The 21,280-nt window shown below is 38.6% G+C and overlaps 1 protein-coding gene across 1 annotated transcript in view; it reads left to right on the forward strand.

The window, feature by feature from the left end:
* Nucleotides 1–20,763, forward strand: part of LOC137258373 (E3 ubiquitin-protein ligase Midline-1-like) — a 50,751-nt gene extending 29,988 nt beyond the window's left edge. The window contains exons 3-8 of the mRNA XM_067796032.1: nucleotides 13,603–13,752; nucleotides 14,644–15,182; nucleotides 16,227–16,322; nucleotides 16,776–17,074; nucleotides 17,736–17,857; nucleotides 18,549–20,763. Of these exons, the coding sequence (XP_067652133.1) occupies nucleotides 13,603–13,752; nucleotides 14,644–15,182; nucleotides 16,227–16,322; nucleotides 16,776–17,074; nucleotides 17,736–17,857; nucleotides 18,549–19,108 (1,766 nt within the window). The 3' untranslated portion in view covers nucleotides 19,109–20,763. The remainder of the gene's footprint in view (nucleotides 1–13,602; nucleotides 13,753–14,643; nucleotides 15,183–16,226; nucleotides 16,323–16,775; nucleotides 17,075–17,735; nucleotides 17,858–18,548) is intronic.
* Nucleotides 20,764–21,280: the final 517 nt, after the last annotated feature.

Below are 21,280 nucleotides of genomic sequence, written 5' to 3' on the forward strand. Positions count from 1 at the left end.
AATTATGTTGATCATTTTAAAAATGAACAAGATAACCAGTCGGTATAGGGAAAAATATCAGGGCAAATGATTTTAGATGTGTGCCAGTGTACCAGGGTACACTAGCAATATAGTGATTTACACCCCTGCGGTTCTGTTCATAGTAGACAGTGTTCATGGGTTATTATGTCGCCTTCAGAGCTGACGGGTCATGATATTCCCATTAGAGCAGACTTTATGCATCATATTGCTGCATCCCTTATATAACAGTCTACAGCTAGGAGTCATGTTACAGCTGTCAGTAGACACAGCATTTATCACACCACAGTGGAATCAATATTGCATCTTTTTGGGGTCATTGAAAACATGTATTGACCACATATGAAGTCTATGATTGCGTAACATGATGTGCAGTATCACAATTTACTCTGTGCAAGACAATCATATGCATTATGTATTGTCACAGTACAACATGGCCAAATGGGTACAATATGTGAAGCTAGTGTTTCTGGTCCCCTGCCGTGACATTGCTGGAATATTGCTGAAAAGCTCACTCACACGCTCACTCCCTCACTCTCTCACTCACTCACTCACCATGTGAGATTAAGCATCATATGGAATTGATAGACCTGTTGAAGACAATGCTTCATTATATCCCAAAGAGCCAGGTGGCCTTTGTAAACAAGCACACTTCCTTGTTTCAACCTTCACCTGAACTTTTTCATAGTTCTGCATGACTGATCACAGCCCACTTTCATTTAAATCACTCAAGAGTAAACAGGAAAAACATGAATAAACAACAAATAGCAACGTGTGTTATCATTACTTGCTTGAGAGAAAGTTGCCCAGCATTCTAATAAGTGATCCTCTCAATGAAGTAACTGAGAAGTACTTTCATCCAGCCTGTCATTCCTGCTTTGAAAACCATGCTGCAAGCTCTGAAGGGCCAAAGAATGATCCCCTAGTGAGGATCTTAGGTCAACCTCGCCATTGGTAATTGGGTTGGTGGTTATATATATCTGTGCGTCCCTGTATTATAATCGCTGATGCAACATAGCTCCTGACACTCTCCTGGATGGAGGTAAGAAAGTCATCCTAATATGCTCACTTTTGATCTATAATTGGCTAACTGACTGCAAACACTTACTTGGATGTCACAGAAGTTGCAGATATCTGTCAGTAGTGGAAACATGTTTCAGGTAACGCTGGAAGGTAACTGCGACTATTTCAGCAATATGTATATTCTCTGTTCTGTTATTTTATGGAATGTTGTGACTGCAAACACTTACTGACTCTGTGACATCCCTGGTTAAATCTTGTGTTTTTTCTAAATTAATTTTGAAGTTGAAATTTTTGGATACACTGTTATATCCACATATTGTCCTTGTGTTTACTTTCTGTTTGTAAACAAACCCAAATGCAAGGCTCTGCCATGTTTACAAAAATTAGTGTCTTTTGACTTAGGGCTGTGTTTTGGCAAATAAATTGTTTTGCAGTATATTGCAATTCAGATACTGGCATTGCGATACATATTGGGATATATTGGGAAATTAAGTATTTGACAGTAGGTACCACTAATTGTAATTGTCGATCATATTTTCTACATTAGTCCCTAATCATATATCTAATGGCTCTGATAACAGCAGTCTCAAAATTAAGTTGCTTACTCAGGGATTCTATTTTCTTCTGTTTATACAGTTCATAGTATTACAGTATGCCGGACAAAATTGAAAAAATTGTGAATGAAATTTTAATTCAAAACATAAAGTTAATCACAAAAAAACTTTCAATGTTCTTTACCGATTATACCCATTCTCAGAAATAATATTGCAATATGTATCATGTGAGAAGCATTTTGCGTTATACCGGTATACTTGTAATACCATGCAGCCCTTCTTTTTACACCAGTTGCTTGTAGTTACTACTAAAACTATGATATGGAATTTCTCAGGGCCCAGTTTATGGAGAAAAATTTAAATTTAAAGCCACAATTTACTAGTGACACTTGCTGACACTTAACTGATCTTTTGTTTGCAGTCAAATAAAGTCACTAATTAATTAATTGTAGTAAATGAAATAAATCATGATAATGCCTAATGTTTGAATGATAAAATATTCACAATCTTAAATATGTCATGTTCCCCTTTTTGAACAGTTTTGATAGGACAGAAATTTATATGTTATTTCTTGCTAAGAACTTTATTTAGTACTGTTTTGTGCAGTCAAGGCATGTATTGTCAATCATAATGGTATATGCTCTGTCAGGATTTAGGTGAGAGTCTCTTCCCTGCAACCTATGCAGGTGGTAAGAACATGCAAGAGAATCAAGTGATCACACTCAATGCCTGGGTACCTGGAAGGCATGCTCACTCCATCAGTCATTGGATTGCCTGGTCGAGATCCACTGGACTATTTATTGGTGATTGTATGATATTAACTGGAATTTTGTTACAAATATTTGTTAGTATCTGTCTGAGTCTCAAGTAGAGTAGATGTGATCGTTTTCAAATATGAAACTTAATTCTGATTTTCACTGGAAATGATAAATGTGACTGTTGTTTGAAAGTGACCTATAAAGCTCTGAAAAATGATTTGTGTTGATATGTTTCATTGCTTTGTGAATGAGTATGCAGGAAGAAGATCGTGGGATAGTTGAAGTAGGTTTAAAATGATCAAAGTCAGTCATCTGTAAAATGAGGCATCCGTCAGCTGCAACAGGTGACAGGCAGTCACCGTGACCTACCTGGGAAACAGGTCATGGTTAGGTCTCAAACACACTGTGTCACAGTCAGTTGTAACCACAATCTCAGCTTCGTGGGAGATTACATTTATCGTGCAGCATGTGAGGCCCTGAGAAATGGTGTCAAGTGTGATTGGGTACATGCTGGTGGTTTATTGTTATGATCACATGCATAATGGCAATTTAATATCTAGATGAGAAGTCGAAACATTGTGTACTGTGTTGTGTTTATGTATTGCTAGAAAAATCTTCTTTTAGTCCAGCCATTTGGGGTCATCTAAGGACTGTGGTGTGAGGTTTTTATTTCACAAATAACCATCCATGCACCTCTTCTGCAAGACATTACATTTTTGTGTGTGCGGATATTTTTTGTTTTTTTGTTTTGTTTTTGTTTTTGTTTTGAGAATATATTTACTTTTTCACGATTTTTTACACTATTCAAGTATGTATTCGACATCTGTTCCATTCCTTGTCATTGATGAAATGTATTTTCCCTTGAAATTCCTTATTAATCCCAATAGGGGCAGTGAGGTAGCCTAGTAGTTAAGGAGTTCACTCATCATACCTAAGACTCAGGTTTGATTCCACACATGGGTACAATGTGTGAAGCCCATTTCTGGTGTCCCTTGCTCTGATTTATGGTCAGAGTGGAATATGGTGCTCGTGTTGTGATAGAACTGAAATAGTGCTAACTCGGCATGAAACAATACCCTGGCTAATCCTGATAATACAAGATGAGTCGCTTATGAAAAGTCATTTTGACATTTATTAATAATAAGAAGTTTGTATTCTTTACTACTAAGAATTTTGACATTTTGCAAACATGAAAACTGAAATTGAAGGATCAGATTTTCCTTTAATAATGCAAACAATTATGCTATACCAATGATATATTTAAAGACTTTTTAGCAACGTCTGTGACAAAAGGGTCAATTGAAAGCTGTACAATCTTTACCAGAAAAAAGACAAAACAGCAAAGCGTTCAACTTTCCTTGTCATGAACTAAAGGATCTGAGCAAGCCCAGTTTCTTGTCATGACCAGCATGCAAGTTCTGAAAAACTGTCAGACTATTTTCAGCTAAGTTGAAACAATACTCTTCAGGTAGAGCAAAGCGTGTCCATACTCTGTGTTGCACGGCTCCTTTGATATTCATGAGGGAGGGGGATCTGTGTTTGGTATCAGTATGGGATTACAATAACCAAGCTAGATAAATATTTCAGAACATACAGCTTAGCTTGGTGCACTGAATACTTAATTATTGATACTCTTGGGTTTATCATACCTCCCTAGATAACAATAGGTTTAAGTGGGAGGTATGTCCAGGTATTAGAGAAATAATTGGAGATTTGGAGAAGTATTGTTGAAATCATGGTCACAGAAGTTGCAGATAGCCGTCAGTAGTGGAACCATGTTTCAGGTGTGTGAAGTTGTGTACCTGAGCTGGATCAACGCTGGAAGGTAACTGCGAATATTTTAGCAATATGTATATTCTCTGTTCTGTTATTTTATGGAATGTTGTGACGGGGATTTTAAAGTCATGATGGATCAGATAGTTCTCCCAGAGTACCATTTCAGTCGTTTATGTCACTTGAAAGTTTCAGTGTTATTTTCAGTGCAGTTATGTCACACTTATCAAAAATGCAATTCAGCAAAATCCGAAACTGCTGCTTTGACAACTTAACCCATAAGCTGCAGTGTATCATGTTCTTGAATATCATTGCCGTTGAAATACTGATACGAAATATTGATTAATCTATTTACAAAAACATTAGGACAGCTGAGAAGATATGTTTTGCTGTTTGAATATATATGTATTTCTACGTTGTTATCATTAGAATGTTTGGCTCAGATTATGTTAATCAATTACAAGAACAATAATGTCTACGTGAACACCTACATTTTTTTCAAGGATATAGATCTTTGTGTATGATTTTAGTCATTGCGTTTTAGAAGTTGGGGATTGGCATTTTGTTTTCTCTGGAAAATCGTCGGGATAGCAAGACGTCCAGTTAACTGGATCAAACTAGCAAAACATGAAAATTAAGTGAAAGCAAAAAATTTTCATTTATGTATATCAATAAATCAACAGTCAATAGTAATAACAGTGAATCATCGTAACATATAAGTGTACAAGCAAGGCGAAATGCAGGTTACCATTTGTCCGGATGTCTCGGAAGTAATCATGTAGCGTGTGGAGCTTCAGGTGGTAAGCGTAAATCGATGACAAAAAGTGACTCTATTTTGCCAACTGCATATTCTATTTTTTAATTTTAAATGCCCTAAAAACATATGTCATTGCGTCAAACTTGTGCTGTCTGCAGAAAGTATACTTCCAGACAGGATCACATGATTTAGATCATGTGGCAGGCTGTTTTTAACTTACATCACGACAGATAGTAGGGGTCAATTTATAAGTGTTATATACAGTACAATTACAGTTTAGTTTACCTTAATCCTACTTAGCATGTGTTTTCATGAGATGCCCTCATACCTGCCAAATCCTAATGAACACCCCGAGTGACATGCATCCCAAGTGTTTTGATGGCCAGTTAATCAATTCACAAGTTCACAAGTATAACAAGTTCTCCAACTTAGAATACCCTCTGCTTGGTATGTACGTAGATAGTATAGATTCCTGCAACTAGAGATGACTGATGTGGACAAGTAGGTAGTAGAAGTGAAAAAGAGATAGAGCTATACAGAATAACACAGACATGCTATACAAATCATTTTGTATCACTGATGAGTGATTGCACTAACTTGAATACATTTGTATTTTCAAATAATGATAGGCCTGCACTTCCTTCTAACAAAAGTTTGAGGTCAGTTGGAATACCAGCTGATAAGCAAATGATACGAATCCTCAACAGAATCACCACATGTACAAATGGGATCAGTTTTTAGCCCAACTCTGTACAAATCTGAGTTCGAACAACTAACAGAATATCGCAACTTGGTATAATACTTAATTTTCGTTTACCATACGAATAATACTGAGGTGCATACTCATGGCTGTCATTGATAGATGGTCTGTTAGATCAAGAATGAAATCACATAGTCGGTGAACGGTATTGACATGACACATGCACATTCACGTTGCACAGATCTCTCCGTCCGGATAACTGGATCATTTCTCAATGGAAATCTATGGGAATGATTTGAAAATTTGCCGTCCGGGTCTGGAGGCCTGGGGTCCAGTTAAGCGAGTACAATTAATAAACGTAAGTTTCGTTTCACATAAAAATCGTCCGGAAGGAGGGGTTTCCGGATATACAGGGTTCAACTGTAGATGAATTTATGGATAACATCATCTCTATATTTTGTGAGTGCAATACTTCAATACAGATTAGTGTATAAAGTGCAAGACTATATATTGATATGTCGCATTCACAAAATAAAAAACTTGTTATCAATACGGTTTATTGATTTTGTAATTAATGGAGTTTTTAAGGTCTTGAGGCAGATTAAATGCAAGTTTGATGTATTCAGTGTCACTGACTATTGTGTGGATGTAACAGCTGACATGAGTTTGACTATAATAGACCAATTTATGTTCTGCTTATAAGATAACATATTCAAAATATACTGTATATTTTAAATATAGTAGTCGGTTTGACTTGTTAATTCTACTGTTTTCTTATTCAAACTTCTGTATGAAGCTGTTGCCTTTGAGTAATAAGCCTAAATAGCAACTGTGACATCTTTTCTTTGTGTGTGCATGCTTGCTTGCGTTCGTGCATGTGTGCATGTACGTCGTTGGTTGACTGGTCAAAGGAAATTTTAAAAGCAAAGAACACGACTGCGACCTGTCTGTATACTACTGTCCCTGATCTTTTCAATATTTATCCAATTTTTCTTAGGTTACTTTTCTTTTTCTTGACTCAGAGACAATCCATTTCATTGTTTATATATATATGGTATAAATTCATTTATGACCAATTTTTACAAGAAAGAATTTTGCTGCAATGCAGTGGTCAAATGACAAGGTATTTTGTCCTCCATTATTAGTTCAATCTGTTTCTGTATTGAATAGATCCATGTTGGAATTTTCTATGCATGCTTGTTTTCCCAGAATTATGACACATGCATGCACTTCCTGTCATGGTGTAAATGTATTGTTTGACCTTTCTTAAGTTTGTTTGTATGTTTGGTTTTGATGTTTGCACATGGCTGAGCTAATCTTAGCAGGTCTGTTTCAAGCTAGGCATGGCAGGCTCATTGTCCAGCTGTCACTGGTCACTTTCATATGGACCTCCGGTGTGCAGGCAAGGTGTGAGTTATGACAGTGTGATGGTGGGTCCAAATTCATAGTAGTGTGTAAACCTGTCCATGTATTTGTGTTGAAGACCATGAAAATTCATTGATGCCAGTACTCAAGGACAATGATATAGCACACAGACTAAAATGTACTGACAAGTAGAAATCCATCAATGGCAGTACTCATTAACTTCCAACCCGAAACTGCTAACATATATTTACAATAAATATCCAAATATCCATAGTTTGCAATAACTATGCTATCCAAAGACTGCTGGAATGACAGTTAAGAATCTGTTTATGGTAGTACTCACTCACTCACTCCAAAACATTTTCCGGGAAACCAAGAAAATAAAAATCACAAAAAGCTGTAAATAGCAAAAGGCACCACTCACTCACTCAAAAATAACATTTGTAGCCTTTCAAGTAGATGATGTGCATGTGGTGTTTTGTTGCAAGTAGAAATCTTCAATTGACCATACTGATGTAAGACATCAAGGCCCAGCTGAAAGTAGCCAGTGAGGTGTGATGTTGTCCAGCTCATGATTACAGGAGTCAGCAGTGTAGGACACTGTTCAAGAAATAAAACTAATTTTTCAATTATGCTGTTTACTGCCAAATGATATCTTCTTGGTAATGGACAATCTTATTTCAAAATTATTTGGATAGATGGCTTTTTGTAAACCAGTTCCATTTCTTTCCAGTTCTGGATTTTAACAAATGTCACATGTGTTTGTAATGAATTATTCAGTTGTTTTTAGTGGTGTGTTCAGATGCAGCAGTCCAGGGACAGCTTGTGGACAGATCTGTTGGCACCAGGGCGATATCAACAGTATCACATGTCCCACACTCCAGCAACGTCCATTAAGGCACCATGCATGCATTTAGATTCGCTGTTACAGGTTGATTTCTACAGTGCAAAAATTACACAAACAGGGATGTTCACTTGCCTAGTTTCCACAATCAGGTCAAAGTGACATTTCAACCATGTTGACATCTGATGATGAGGAAATATTTTCCTCATCACTGTACTATTTTAAGCCATACATGTTTAGACAGAAAATTCAATTATTATTCTGCTGAAGGCTGGAATACATTGTTGTTGCAGTGGATGTTGATGTGATTCCACTCTGGGCGTGTCAGTATGCACAGTGTGTGTACGAGAACTACAATCTGACTGTATGTGGAGAGAAACCAGTGCTTAGAGTCTTTTATCTCGGACAGGTTATCATGTATCTAAAATGCAAAGCGGAACTTTCAGAACTGACATTCAGTGTGTATGTAACAGCTGCATTGTGTGTTTTCTTTAAGGAGTTAGGTTTCCTGTAGATTTTACTTTGATGAATTGAAGTTTGGTACAGTAAGTAGGTGTTTCCATGAAGAGTAGTTATTATCATTTGAAACCTCTGGGCATATAATCAGTATGTTCTGAGTGTGTGGTAATTATTCCCCGCAACGCATTTTGCTGGGGGTATTAAAATGCACTCAATCAGTCCATCTGTCCGTGCACATTTATCTTTTCCGGAGCAGAACTCTAAAACCGTTCAGTATTTCTCCACCAAACTTGACGCATAGATTGGCCTAGTGGTGTACTCAGGTACCTTTTGATAGTTTTGGAATTGTGAATAAAATATTTGTGGCATTTCCATGGCAACAAGTGTGACTTAGACTGAAATTGGAGGTAATGCAGGGGATATTGATGACTGTGTCTTCTTATTTTGTTACGGGTAAGAATTTGCCGTGACAAACGATGTAAGAAACCGCCTGTGAACCAGTAAAACAGAACAAAGACAAGTCTGAAACATTCAAATCCTGTATTATTATGCAACGAGAGCAAGGTATACACAGTCACTTGTCAGTTTCACAATGCTGAATACAAATTCAATACAAATGAGACAAGATTTAAGGCAATGGGTCACAACATATAATATTGCAAACTCACCAAAGTCTTAATGCGAGAGAGAATCAACTATGCAGAATGTAAACACAGCGATTGGTCTGACAGTGGTTAATGTAGATTCAGGCGTTGATGGATTGTTGGCGATGATGTATATCCTTCAGTAAATATGAATGTATGTGTCCCAGTCTCAACACGGCAACTAGCCTTTTTATATATACTCACTGATTTCCCGAAAGTTTTGGCACAAACGAACATCGCCAATAACGTGAAGAGATCTAGAATAACCTCCCAGAAGTAAACATATAGAAAGTCAAGGGCAGATAATTTCCGGACAGCCTGCTACCAAAATCTTAAAAATGCTGACCATCTATTATACGAAATGTGATCCATCATAATTATTATTCAAAACAATAAACGTTGTGACCCAAAAATAATTATTACTTAATTAATAACAAAATATACAGAAAATACACACTATATAACAATTGACTATTATTTTTCAAATCTGCTTGAACAGAATGGTTTGCAATACTGACCTATTTCATTTACTACTGTTTATGTTTCTCTATTTTGAATGTTATTTTGGGGTAGTTTTCAGATGAAACAAATCTGTGGTGAGTCTTCAGTTCCCCTCCAACACAATATAACGAATAACGTACCATATATTGGATGACTATGCTTTTCTCAAACTCTGCTCTCCAACCCTTGATACACGCCTCCTGAGGTATGTTCATAAGCTATAAAATGGTGTTTAGTTTGTGGTTCATGGAATTGCTAGGTTCAGAAGTGTCCATGACACAACAATTGAAAATGATCATTCAGATATAAAGGGGAGGAGACATGCTTGGAGTGACTTACAACCACACAATCCCTTCAGTAGATTCTTGAGTCAAGCATGGACAAATAAGGTCCCTCCAACTCTGGAATCTCTTGAGAGTAGATTTTCAAAAATTTGTCATGAAACATTGGATTTAAAAGCCATCATGGAAACAACATATTCCCACGTGTCATTGCTGAAGTGAAATGTGATACAATTATACAACCAAACTCTAATCTCTTTTCAACCATCTGGAACATTTTCACCAAAGTTGTCTCAGCATAACACTTTTACACCTTAAGGTGTTGGGATTCCAAGAGTCGTAGTGGCGCTATGATCATTTTGTTGATGGACTTGGCGCCCATGTTTGATCTCGATGTTGGTGTTGTAACAGTATGTCAGCACGTAACTATTGTCTCAGACCAATCAGGGCCAACTGCTGCCAGATTGTTATTCATGGTATTTTCTGCGCTTTCAAATTGCACTCTGAATTACTTGATTCAAATTTGATAAGGCTGTTAATTGTCTTGAGCCATGTCCTCATTTAAAACAGTTCAAAATCAATCAAACGGAGGCATGAACAAATGAGTGATGAACCAACAAGATAACAGTGTTGTGCCAGGACAGTCTATATGAGAGATGAGGTGCTCTTGATATATTGATCAACCGATAATGCATCCTCTTGGAGCAGGTTGTGTTTCCCAGTCTGTGAAGCCAGACAGATTTTCCTTCCTGTAATTAGCCCTGCAAGATTAGCTAGACGTATCTGCCTGTATTCAGCGACGAAGCTGAGAACGATGCCCTTACTTATGCAGGGTCTTCAGGTACAACGTTCATGATATTTATGGTGTTTCTTCTGGAAATGTGTTTTTGGTAACAATATGTTTAGAAATGATGCCCTTGTACATGCCTGTCAGATTCACTCCAGTATGTATCATCCTTGATTTCACTAGAATATACAGTTTGTTTAGGTTAATCATAAGTATGTAGTTTTCAAGAATGTGGTTTTACACCACTTTCTGTGTTCTTCAAGCTATAGTGTGACACAAGAAATGGGTGTCACACTTTGACGATTGGTCAGTGTCGGGAATAGAGCCCACATCTTTGCCATGACAAGCCCCCACCTTAACAACTGGGCTACCTTGCTTCCCATTTAGTTTCTAAATTGCCATTGCTGGTGTCCCTCTCTGTGATATTGCTGGAATATTGCTGTTGTAATATGGCGTAACTGAACTGAATCTTTGCAAAGGGTAATAACAACACCAACAAATTGTCATGATTTTTATTGCAATTTCTACAGTCTCCAAGTGCACATTGTTTTATGTCAACCCTGATTATACTCTACAGTGGCATGTAAACAGGTGGTTGATAGCCAGAGCAGTGATCCTTCTCACAAGACTATGATACCACACAATCTGACAGGTTAAACACCCATTGTGAATACATATCAGTCTTCATAAACAAATGTGGTGCCTGGTGGCCGAGCTGAGTGTTAACTCATCACGCTGAAGACCCAGGTTTGATTCCCAACTTGGGCACAGTGTGTGAAGCCTTTTTCTGACATCCCCTGGAGTGATATTATAGCAGAATTTTGCTAAACTGGAGTAAAACCAGACTTACTCAATCATTCACTTAACAAGCTTGGAGTGCTGGTAAACTACTGAATGCCAGAATCCCATGAGGCAATTGAATAATCATATGTGGCAAGCAACGGCTGATGTCAGCATCAATTTTCAGCTTCATCTTTATCGCATCAGCTAAAGCTAGTGACCGTCTTTCCAATTAGGAGTCATGCTTTCAAGTCAAAAGTTGTCATAATTTCTGTGTTCAGTAAAACTGATGGTGTTTACTGAAGCTATCTGTTAAACAAGGAAGAGCTTTAGGGCAGTGTGTTTTTATACTTTGTGTAAACTATTCTCCTTTTTCATATCACTAAAGGAAATTGCATTTTTGTTTTTCATCGCTGTGAAGGAAATTGCAGGTTTACGTGATTTGTCAGTTGTATTCTGAACGTGTCACGCATGTTGTAAAAATGAACCATTTTCTGTTCAATAATCAGTGCTCTATGACAGATCAGACACTTTCTGACAGTGCATTTGGTTTGAGTGTTTTTTTTTCTTCCTCCGTGTAAAAGATTAATCTCTTGTATTGCTGTCATGAGGTTATGATGTTCTTAAAGGCATCCTCGGAATATGAACCAGAGGTCCTCAAGCCTTCATGGAGAGTTTAGGTCAGAAAACGTTTACTGCAGATTGTAGGAGGTGCCTCAATCACTCTACGAATTAGTTGGTTCATTGTGTGGTTCTGTTTCACATGGGGTACTGCTTTTGATAGCAATCACAGATTTTTCTGATCCAATATCAGTTATTCACAGGCATTGAACATAAAACCCCAGAGCACTGCTTGTAACATGGGCCAACTCTGTAGTGAATCAAGGGTCTTGGCCTTACCTACAAATTTGAAAGAAAATTGGGATTTTTTAAACCGTCTAATCTTCATTCAAAGGTATTTAATGTATATATATATATATATACAAACTTAGCCAAAATGTATTAGTTATATTACCAGAAAAATCTGTGGAACTACTAGGTGTTAGTACCAAATGTTATATTTGTTACTGACATTTGTTAACTCCAGCAATTATCAGTGTCAGAGCAGACCTCACTATGTATTGGTGGCCTTCAGGTTGTTAATGTCAACATGACCCACTGACAAGACACATTGTTTCTGTAATCTGTGTGTGATGTGATTAATGCTGGCCATGTTCACTGCTGCATGAAACAATGGACAAATTCTACATTGTTGAACATTATTACGTTCATACATTCACACAATCAGACATTAATGTTTTATGAGTTAACAGATATTGACAGGCTGTGTGGTCAATTAAGCATGTGTTTACATAGAGTATGTTGTAAAACAAACATTTAGCAATTTCTACAACAAGAAAAGTGAAGAAAGAAACCGCGTTATCTGACAAAAATGAACTCCTTTGAAACAATCCAGAATTTGCCTTTAACTCCTCCTTAGCTTATTTTTAATAATTTAAATCATTATTTGATGTTCCTTGTGGCAGCTGACGGAAGTGATGCTGTGTGCAATCACCAGACGCCTCAGTGGAAGACTTGAGTGCAGCATGTCGCCAGTGATGTGATGCGCGGTGTTTATTTGTACTGTCATAGAAGTAGCAGCTAAATGAGAGAAGACAGAGTGACTGGACAGACTCAGGGGTGATCACAGGGCGGGTCTAAGCCACTTGTCTCACCATCTCGAGACTTGTGAAGATCTTGATGGACTTGCTTTCTTTCAAAATTCTGTCATATTGCATAACACATAAGAATGAGATGAGCTGTTGAACACTTATTGAACACTTTCGTCTTCAGCAGGTACTGTTTTCACTGACATGTCATTGCTGTACACATCCTCAGGGACTGCTTGTCTTTAGTGTACCTGTGAAGATCTTGGTAAGAATTGATCTTCAGTAACCATACTTGTCATAAGAGGTGCCTCAGAAGATCTGGTGCTTAGACTCACTGACTTGGTTTACATGTCAGCGTACCTCAAATGTGTAGCATGGTGTTCATACTATTGATCACTGGATTGTCTGGTCCAGATTTGATTATTTACAGACCTCCACCATACAGCTGGAATATTGCTGAGTGCGACGTGAAACTTGTTCACTCACTTTCACTCTTTTATTCGCTCACTCTTCTGTAACTGTGTCTTGTGTATGGCAGCTGAATTTTGTATTGATAGTTGTGTAATTCTACAAATGTTATTTTAGACCAGTGAAGTACAGGCAGGACCGCTAATTATTGGCCACTCAGTGATCCTGTGGACCAGTGGGAAATTGTAAAAGGATTCTTTCCCTGCAGACAGTGTAGTAACCATGTTGTGTTGTTTTCCAGACTTGACCTATGACATGATGGAGGATGAGCTGACCTGCCCAGTGTGTCTAGAGCTGTTTGCTGATCCCCTCATGCTGCCCTGCTCTCATAGCATCTGTAAGAAGTGTCTCCAGGACATCCTCGACAACAGACTCAAGCTGGGCAAAGAGGGTGAGAAAATCAGTTGCAACATTTCAGGATTTAGATATATAGGATATGTATACAAGATGTATGTGCCATTTGACAGATGTATGTATTGCCAGCAAAACGATGGATGTGTGGCCAGTTGTAGGTTGCCCGTGTACCCAGCTGTATGTGTGGCCAGCTGTTGAATGTTTGTGTTGCCTCCAGTAGGATATATGTGTGGCCAGCTGTAGGATGCATTTGCGGCCGGCTGTTGAATGTTTGTGTTGCCTCCAGTAGGATATATGTGTGGCCAGCTGTAGGATGCATGTGTGGCCAGCTGTTGAATGTTTGTGTTGCCTCCAGTAGGATATATGTGCGGCCAGCTGTAGGATGCATGTGCGGCCGGCTGTAGGATTTTTGTGTGGCCAGCTGTAGGATGCATGAGTGACCATCTTTTGTTTCAGCTGCTAGCAACCGTGTGAAGGAGGAGAGGAGGACCAAACACATTGGTGTAACTAAATGAAATATAGATTGATGTTAAATGGATGCATGTGTGGTGTCATGAAGTGTGCAATGTGGCTGTTGAGTGAAGAGATGCTCCAGGCTTTAGTGGCCAGTTGGAAGAGGTATATGTGACCCAATGGAAGGTGCATGTGTGACCTGTGTGGCCATAACAAGGAGTGAAATGTCATCAAATGAAAGTGTATCAGAGCTAAATGAAAATAAGGCATGGTAGAGGCATGTCATTATGATGCATAGTCACTTGTATGGTGAGTTAAATTATTCAAGCTTATTCTGTATGCTGAGAGTTTGAAACTCATTGATGATTTGTGAGATGGAAAATGACATCTGTTTCTTTACCAAGAACCTGGGTAAGCAAAGTTTGTTTTGCTCATCTTCATCCAGCAATCTGGTTTTTTTTTTATCTTTCTACAGATGTGGAGTGTCCATCATGTCGGAAATCAACAGCAGTAGCCAATGAGAAGTTGATGAGTCTGCCCAAGAACTTGGCTCTTGAGAACATTGTGTTCCGGTTCCAGGAGATTCAGAGCTCTAACCTCACTAAAAGCAAGAGCCTTGATCTTGGAACAAACTTTCAACTCAACACCTCCTCTGACGACTGTGATGTTCCCGTATTCCCAGAGTACATGAACAAGGACTGTGGACTCTGTGATTCTAAATCCCCAGCAAAAGCCACCTGGTTCTGCCAGCAGTGTTCTGTGTTGTATTGTCAAAAGTGTCTACAGACTTATCACCCTAAGAGGGGACCTCTGAGTCACCATCGAGTCCGGAAACCTTCCAAGGTGGAGGTGGAGGAGAAACCGGTGTTCTGTTGCGACCATCACTCTGAGACTACCAGTATATTCTGTGATACGTGTAAGGTGCTGGTGTGCCATCTGTGTGTATGCGAGGGAGTCGGCAAACATTCAGGTCACAAGATCCTGGCTCTTGATGCTGCTTGGAAGCAACTCAGGGTTAGTTGTCACTGTTGTGATGTTCAAAGACAATTGCATAATACAGTCAACTAATGTTATATCAAATTGAAACAGACCACTAGCTTAGGTAGTCATAACTGTAGTTTGTTATACATGTTTGATAAAATATACAATGAACCAGAACAATTCATTGTATCTATCCATCAGTATGTTTATGCATCTTTGTTATAATTTTGGGGGTATCTCAAGATGAGGTATTTCGTGTATATGCCCTTCAAAGAATCATTCCATGGAAGTGAAAGCTTTTTTGGCATTCCTAATATGTGTTTTCTGTGTCCCCCATTGATTTAAAAATTGCTCACAAGCATTGTGCAGGGTTGATTCAGCCAATCAGTGTTTGAGGATGCAAATGCAAAAACACCATGCAGGTGAACACAATGCTGACCTTCCTTACTGCAAAATCTTGAGTTGAAGCTTCCACTCACCAGTGTTTGCACTCAAACCTGAAAAGCTGCAGACCTCAACTAACAGCTTGTCTCTGAAATGAACATATTTTACTGAAAAAAGGTTCATAGTAAGAACAAAATAATATAATGAAATGGAGCCCTAAGACTTTCTTCATCTTCCTGAAGCTGTGGAAATCTAGACTTGCCACATTTTCTAGACTTGCATGGACTTTCTTGGATATATTTGCTTCAGGGTCTGTACGACAGACTACTTCAGGCTCCAGGGACCCAGAACCATTAAAAATTTTGGGGTCTGATCAGAATGAATAGGCACTATATTTTAGCTACAACATACATAATTCCCAGCAACCCAAGGCCACAAGGACCTGAAGAAAACAAAAGCTGTAGGTTCAAATGGTTTTCAGTCAGCTTCGGGCCTATGGACTAATAGTAGTCTAAATGCTGCACCTTATTACTGTAGCACTGCCCTTTGAAGAGTGAATGATCAATGGCTTTAGACCTTGACAAAGAGGCATCAAAGTCATACAATGGTGCCACAGTTATCTACATCTGTTGTGGTTAGGTTTGGGAAACACTAGGTCATCTTGGTACTCATCCTAACTGTTTCCTTCTTCAGGAATCTGTAGTACATTCCAAAGAGAGGTTGGAGTCCATGATGACAAACTTGACGGAGCAGAATACTCGACTGGACGAAGTCACAGATGAAATAGAGGTGTGTTCAGATTCAGATCTTGTGCAGGACCAATGACGTCAGGATATTTTTTAGGGATTTCAAACTCTTATTTCAAAGTATATACTGCAGTACTAATTGCTAGCAGGGATTTTTGCTCTTACAAATACAATCTTGAGCGTACAATAATGGATAGATACAGTTTGATATTTTCTACATTATTATTATGTTCTGTAGGCAGAATGCTGTTCTTCCGACTCAATAATACAGCATCATCGAGAATTGAAGTTCATTCCAGTGTGGTGGGGGTTGTCTAGTGGTTAAAGCATTCGCTTGTCACACCAGTAACACTGGGTTCAGTTCCCCACATCGGTACGTTGTGTGAGGTGCATTTCTGGGATCCCCCTTTGTGAAATTGCTGGAATATTTCTAAAAGTAGAATAAAACCCTACTGACTAATTCAGGTTAATTCCTGCTTCTTTCTTCCCAATGCAGCTCCTCCATAAACTGGCGAGAGAGAAGATAGAGAGGCAGCACCGCTGTTTGCTGCAAGAAGTCACGCAGGCCTTGGACCTCCAGAAGGAGGTAGTCCTGGCCAGCATTGGGAAACAGCAGTCCCAGGCCAGCCTGCAGTACCACTCCCAGTGTGATGCCAACAAGGCGTTAGTCAAGTCTATGGAAAGTCTGGCAGAAGCCTGCAAGAAGCTGCTGGATGAGGAACACACCAAGGAGCTCCTCCAGAAGGCAAAGGATGTCAGTCCTATTGTCACCAAGGTTGACCAGTTGTCTAAAGAGTGAGTAGCTTCATGATAAGGGTATTGGCCATTTTTGCTTAGGGGTATAGTTTTCTGATACTTGTTTTGAAGAAACATTATGGCACATTCTCACATATTAATCTGTATACATCATCCCTCTGTTATGTTACTGTTTGTCATATATATCTGGACCACCACCTAAGATCCAAGCTAGTACTGGAGCTGTTGATCAAATATTCGGTCAGTTGATTGATCTCGCTTGCGTCAGATGTTTTTGATGGACTCAGTACCTGATCGATATTCACAAAAATATTAAGTATCAACTTAAACTTTAGAGATGAGTGTTTCTTGTTGTTAGGTTTGTTAAAGCAAGACATGAACAACTGATACTGTTTCCTGACTGCAGTCTTAACAACATACACATATCTGTGTCTCAACAGGAAGTAGCCTCACTCATCATGACTGTGGTATTAAATGTTGCGTGTTTGATTCCAGAATCTCATGATTGTGTCGCATTATTGTCCACAGAAGTTTTGTGCTGGGGTTTGTGATTACTGATTATAATCGATTATCGATCTGCAAATTGTGAGTGATAATCCACATGAATCTTAGCACTATGCGGTGTCTGTTCTAAATATTGAGTCAGTTCTTTTGCTGTAATTTCATCGGTAGATATTGGCTCATTTTATGTTTATTCCAGTACTCAGAGCCGTGATGCATCCTTCAAGAGTTTGGTTACCCATCAGCCTGCCCAGCAGGATATACGAATGTCAGTGCTCAGGTTCCGGTCGTTGGCCTTCGATAGTCTCAAGTGTTTTACTGGTGAGTTCTTTTTCTGGCTCTTTCATGTAATTGCTGAAGCAGTCATTTCATGTACCATGGTATGCTGTTCAGAGTTGCCTCCCTTAGATACGCCATATTCATATGACCTCATGTCCAGATTTGTTAGTACCATGCTGATGTCCACAGTTAGTATGTAACACTTAATCACTTCAGCACATACTTTGGCATAACTGAAATCCCGTTTAGAGCAGTGTTTGTTACAACTTGCTAACCACCATATTCTGAGTGTAACCAGTACACTTCAGTCCATGGTGGGGTAACTGTGAAGATGCAGGTTTGAATTGGCCTTCAGTGACCCATGCTTGTCGGGAGAGGCTACTGTTGGGATTGAGTGGGCAGGTTCGTTGATTTGTTTGACACATGTAATTGTATACCATTTGCATAGATCAAAGCGCATGTTCATGATCACTGGATTGTCTAGTCCAGAACTGATTATCAACAGACAGCTGCCATATAGCTGGGATATTGCTGAGTGCAGCGTTGATAAACAAACTAACAAACAAACAGTGATGGCCAGAAGGAGAAATATTCAGTTTATGGAGTGTTTCATAAGATGATTTACATGTCCAGGGCATTTAATATGTTTTGACTATTGACTGAAACATTCAGCACTAGAAGACATTTCTTTACAGGTCAGATATCATGTTATTGTAACATTTGGCTTTTTCAGGTGATGACAGCGAGAAGTGTGTGAGCCTAGTACCAACGATCAGATCTGTTGCCTCCCCTGGAAAGAGTGATGCCCCTCGTGTACAAAACAAAAGTCTTATAACATGGGGTTTCAACTCCACCACCTTCACAGCTGAAAAACTGGAGGACAATTCACTGTGGACCATAACAATCGAGAAAAATACAAACCAGATACGAGATATAAAGACAGGCTATTTATTTGGTGTAGGAATATCTTCTGAAGTGCTAAATTACAAGGATCAAGTTGGTATGAGTAAAAAGTCTTATGCAGTTGTGTGTTCAAATGGGAATTTACATTTTTGTCACAATGGGAAGATGGAAACCTTGATGCCATTGGACGCTCTGCCCATGTCTGTTACTGTGTCGGCTATAACGGATCAAAGTGCGCGCTTGATATTCACTTATACCCTGACCAGTGCTGTGTGGGGAGACACCCTAGTCGGAAAACGGATTATAGAAAACGAGGCTTTCAAGGACTGTTACCATCCTGTGTTTACAGTGAGTCACAGAGTGAAGATGCAGTTCCCTACACATGTATAGTGATCTCTGATTGGATGTTTTCAGGGATGAAGATTGTGATTGATCAAATTCCAAGCTTGATTGGAAGCATCTGGATAACAAGTAATTTACACAAGATTCCCTAGTTGAATAGTAGAGCTTTTGAAATAGTGCTGCCAGTATCAAAACTTGCGTCAGTTTTGAAACTCACGAGGGACCACATGTTAGGGAATTTTCTGGAGTGGTTAGGCAGGAGAGAATCAGTTGGTGACATAGTATAAATTCACATGGAAAGCCAGTACAGATCAGACACTGACATTTTGAAGTATGGTATAAATATTTTGTTTTTGCTGGAAGTCGGGGCTATCAGGTAACCATGGTAACACATATTTTGAAGAATATGATACACAACATGGATCAGAGTAATGCACTATTATGTGTATGTGATGCCCATGTTTTTCCCTTAGGGTGTAGATGGGGGCTGTGTAACTTTGTTGTTAAAGCATTGGTGTTGTTAGATTCCCAACATGGGTACAACGTGTGACGATCATTGCTCGTGTCCCCAACTGTTACTTTCAGGAGTTTTGCAAAAATCGTAGAAAAATTATTTATCAATACTTGTGCTATGTCATACAAGATTTGTTTGATTCCATACATGTGTGCAATGTCGGGAGCTCATTTCATGTGTTGCCCTTACAGGATATTGCTTCATTGTTGCTTAAACAGTGTCAGACACATCTCACTATCTCACTCTTTAGTTTACGTGACACATGCAGAATGCCATTATCAACATTGCTTTGTTAAGACTTGATCCCCCTTTTAAGGGTCTTACTGTACAGATGAAAGTAGCTGAATCAGCAGTTTCACAACATAAAGCAGTTCCATGGTATCATTACATCTGAAATGCTATGTCGTTAGAACTCCTCACATCGAAGTTGCTGTGTGCATTGTGTATCACTGACACGTCGTGTCAAGACCAACTTACACTGGACCAGCCCCAGTCTTTGATGTCTTCTATTGACATCTACAGTATTTAAATCTGATTCTTTACTGGGATTGATATCTTTTTTCAAATTTCCACTGGACACAAGTCAAGTAAACTTTACGAAATAAAGTTTCACTTGACCACTATTAACAGTTTGGTTTCTTGTATCAAATAATCTTTGTCAGTGATTGTTATTGTTATTGTTATTGTTCTTCAACACTGTCCAACATTTTAGGTATTATGGTTACAGATATGAATATTTGGACATTTAAAAAGAGTGAGATTTTTTCAGCTATTCTTAATGAACATTTTGGTGACTTTTTAAAGCTTAAAGACATTTTTCTTCATTTAAGAAGGTAAAATTCAGTTTTATGAAAGTCTCTGAAATAAGTTTAAGTCTTTTTACCGTGTACCACATAATACACCTGTCACATCTTCTAGTAGGAGTGACTATTTAGGAGAAAACTGCTATTGCGATAGCAATAGTCTATTCGACCAGCTATTGCAATACTATTGTAATAGAGTTTGTTTTTTCATCTTGAATTGTTTCATTTGAAGTCATTTCACAAATAGATGTATAGTTTATGTGAAAAAACAAGTTGAAGTTGTTCGGTCTATTTTAGTAAAGGACTAACAACTTTAAAGCTAAGGCAAGTAAACAGTTAATACACGAACTCAATGAAGCTGCAAGCCTGTACCAAAACAATAAAAACATACAAAACAATGTAAATATTTGTCAGTGGAAGTCAGTTACTAAACTGTCGATAGTCCTACCTACTATTGATGCTTTGATAGTTTCTACTATCAAGTAATTGGTATCGGAGACTCAACTATAGCAATCCATTGATGGTTGGATGCATCGTTACAGCCTTATCTTCTGATCATGTCTTTATGTCCAGGGGCCCGTTTCACAAAACTCTCGTAAGCCTAAGGTCTCGTAACTTTTCTCGTAGCATTGGTACCTCCTATACTGAAACATAGGAAGCAGGAATGCTACGAGGAAAGTTACGAGATCTTAGGCTTACGAGAGTTTTGTGAAACGGGCCCCAGGGCCTCCTTTCAGAGAGCACTAAGGTGATTTTGTAAGTCACTAAGGTGACCTTAGTACAATGTTAAAACATGGGAGTTAAGGTTAACCTTAGTAGAGGTTGCTTCATGCAAGGAGCCCCAGTCCCACAAAGTGACCGCAGTGCTACGGTAATCCTACCCCCCACTACGTTAACACATTC

This window comes from Haliotis asinina, chromosome 12 (genome assembly GCF_037392515.1).
Source record: "Haliotis asinina isolate JCU_RB_2024 chromosome 12, JCU_Hal_asi_v2, whole genome shotgun sequence".
NCBI lineage: Eukaryota > Metazoa > Mollusca > Gastropoda > Lepetellida > Haliotidae > Haliotis > Haliotis asinina.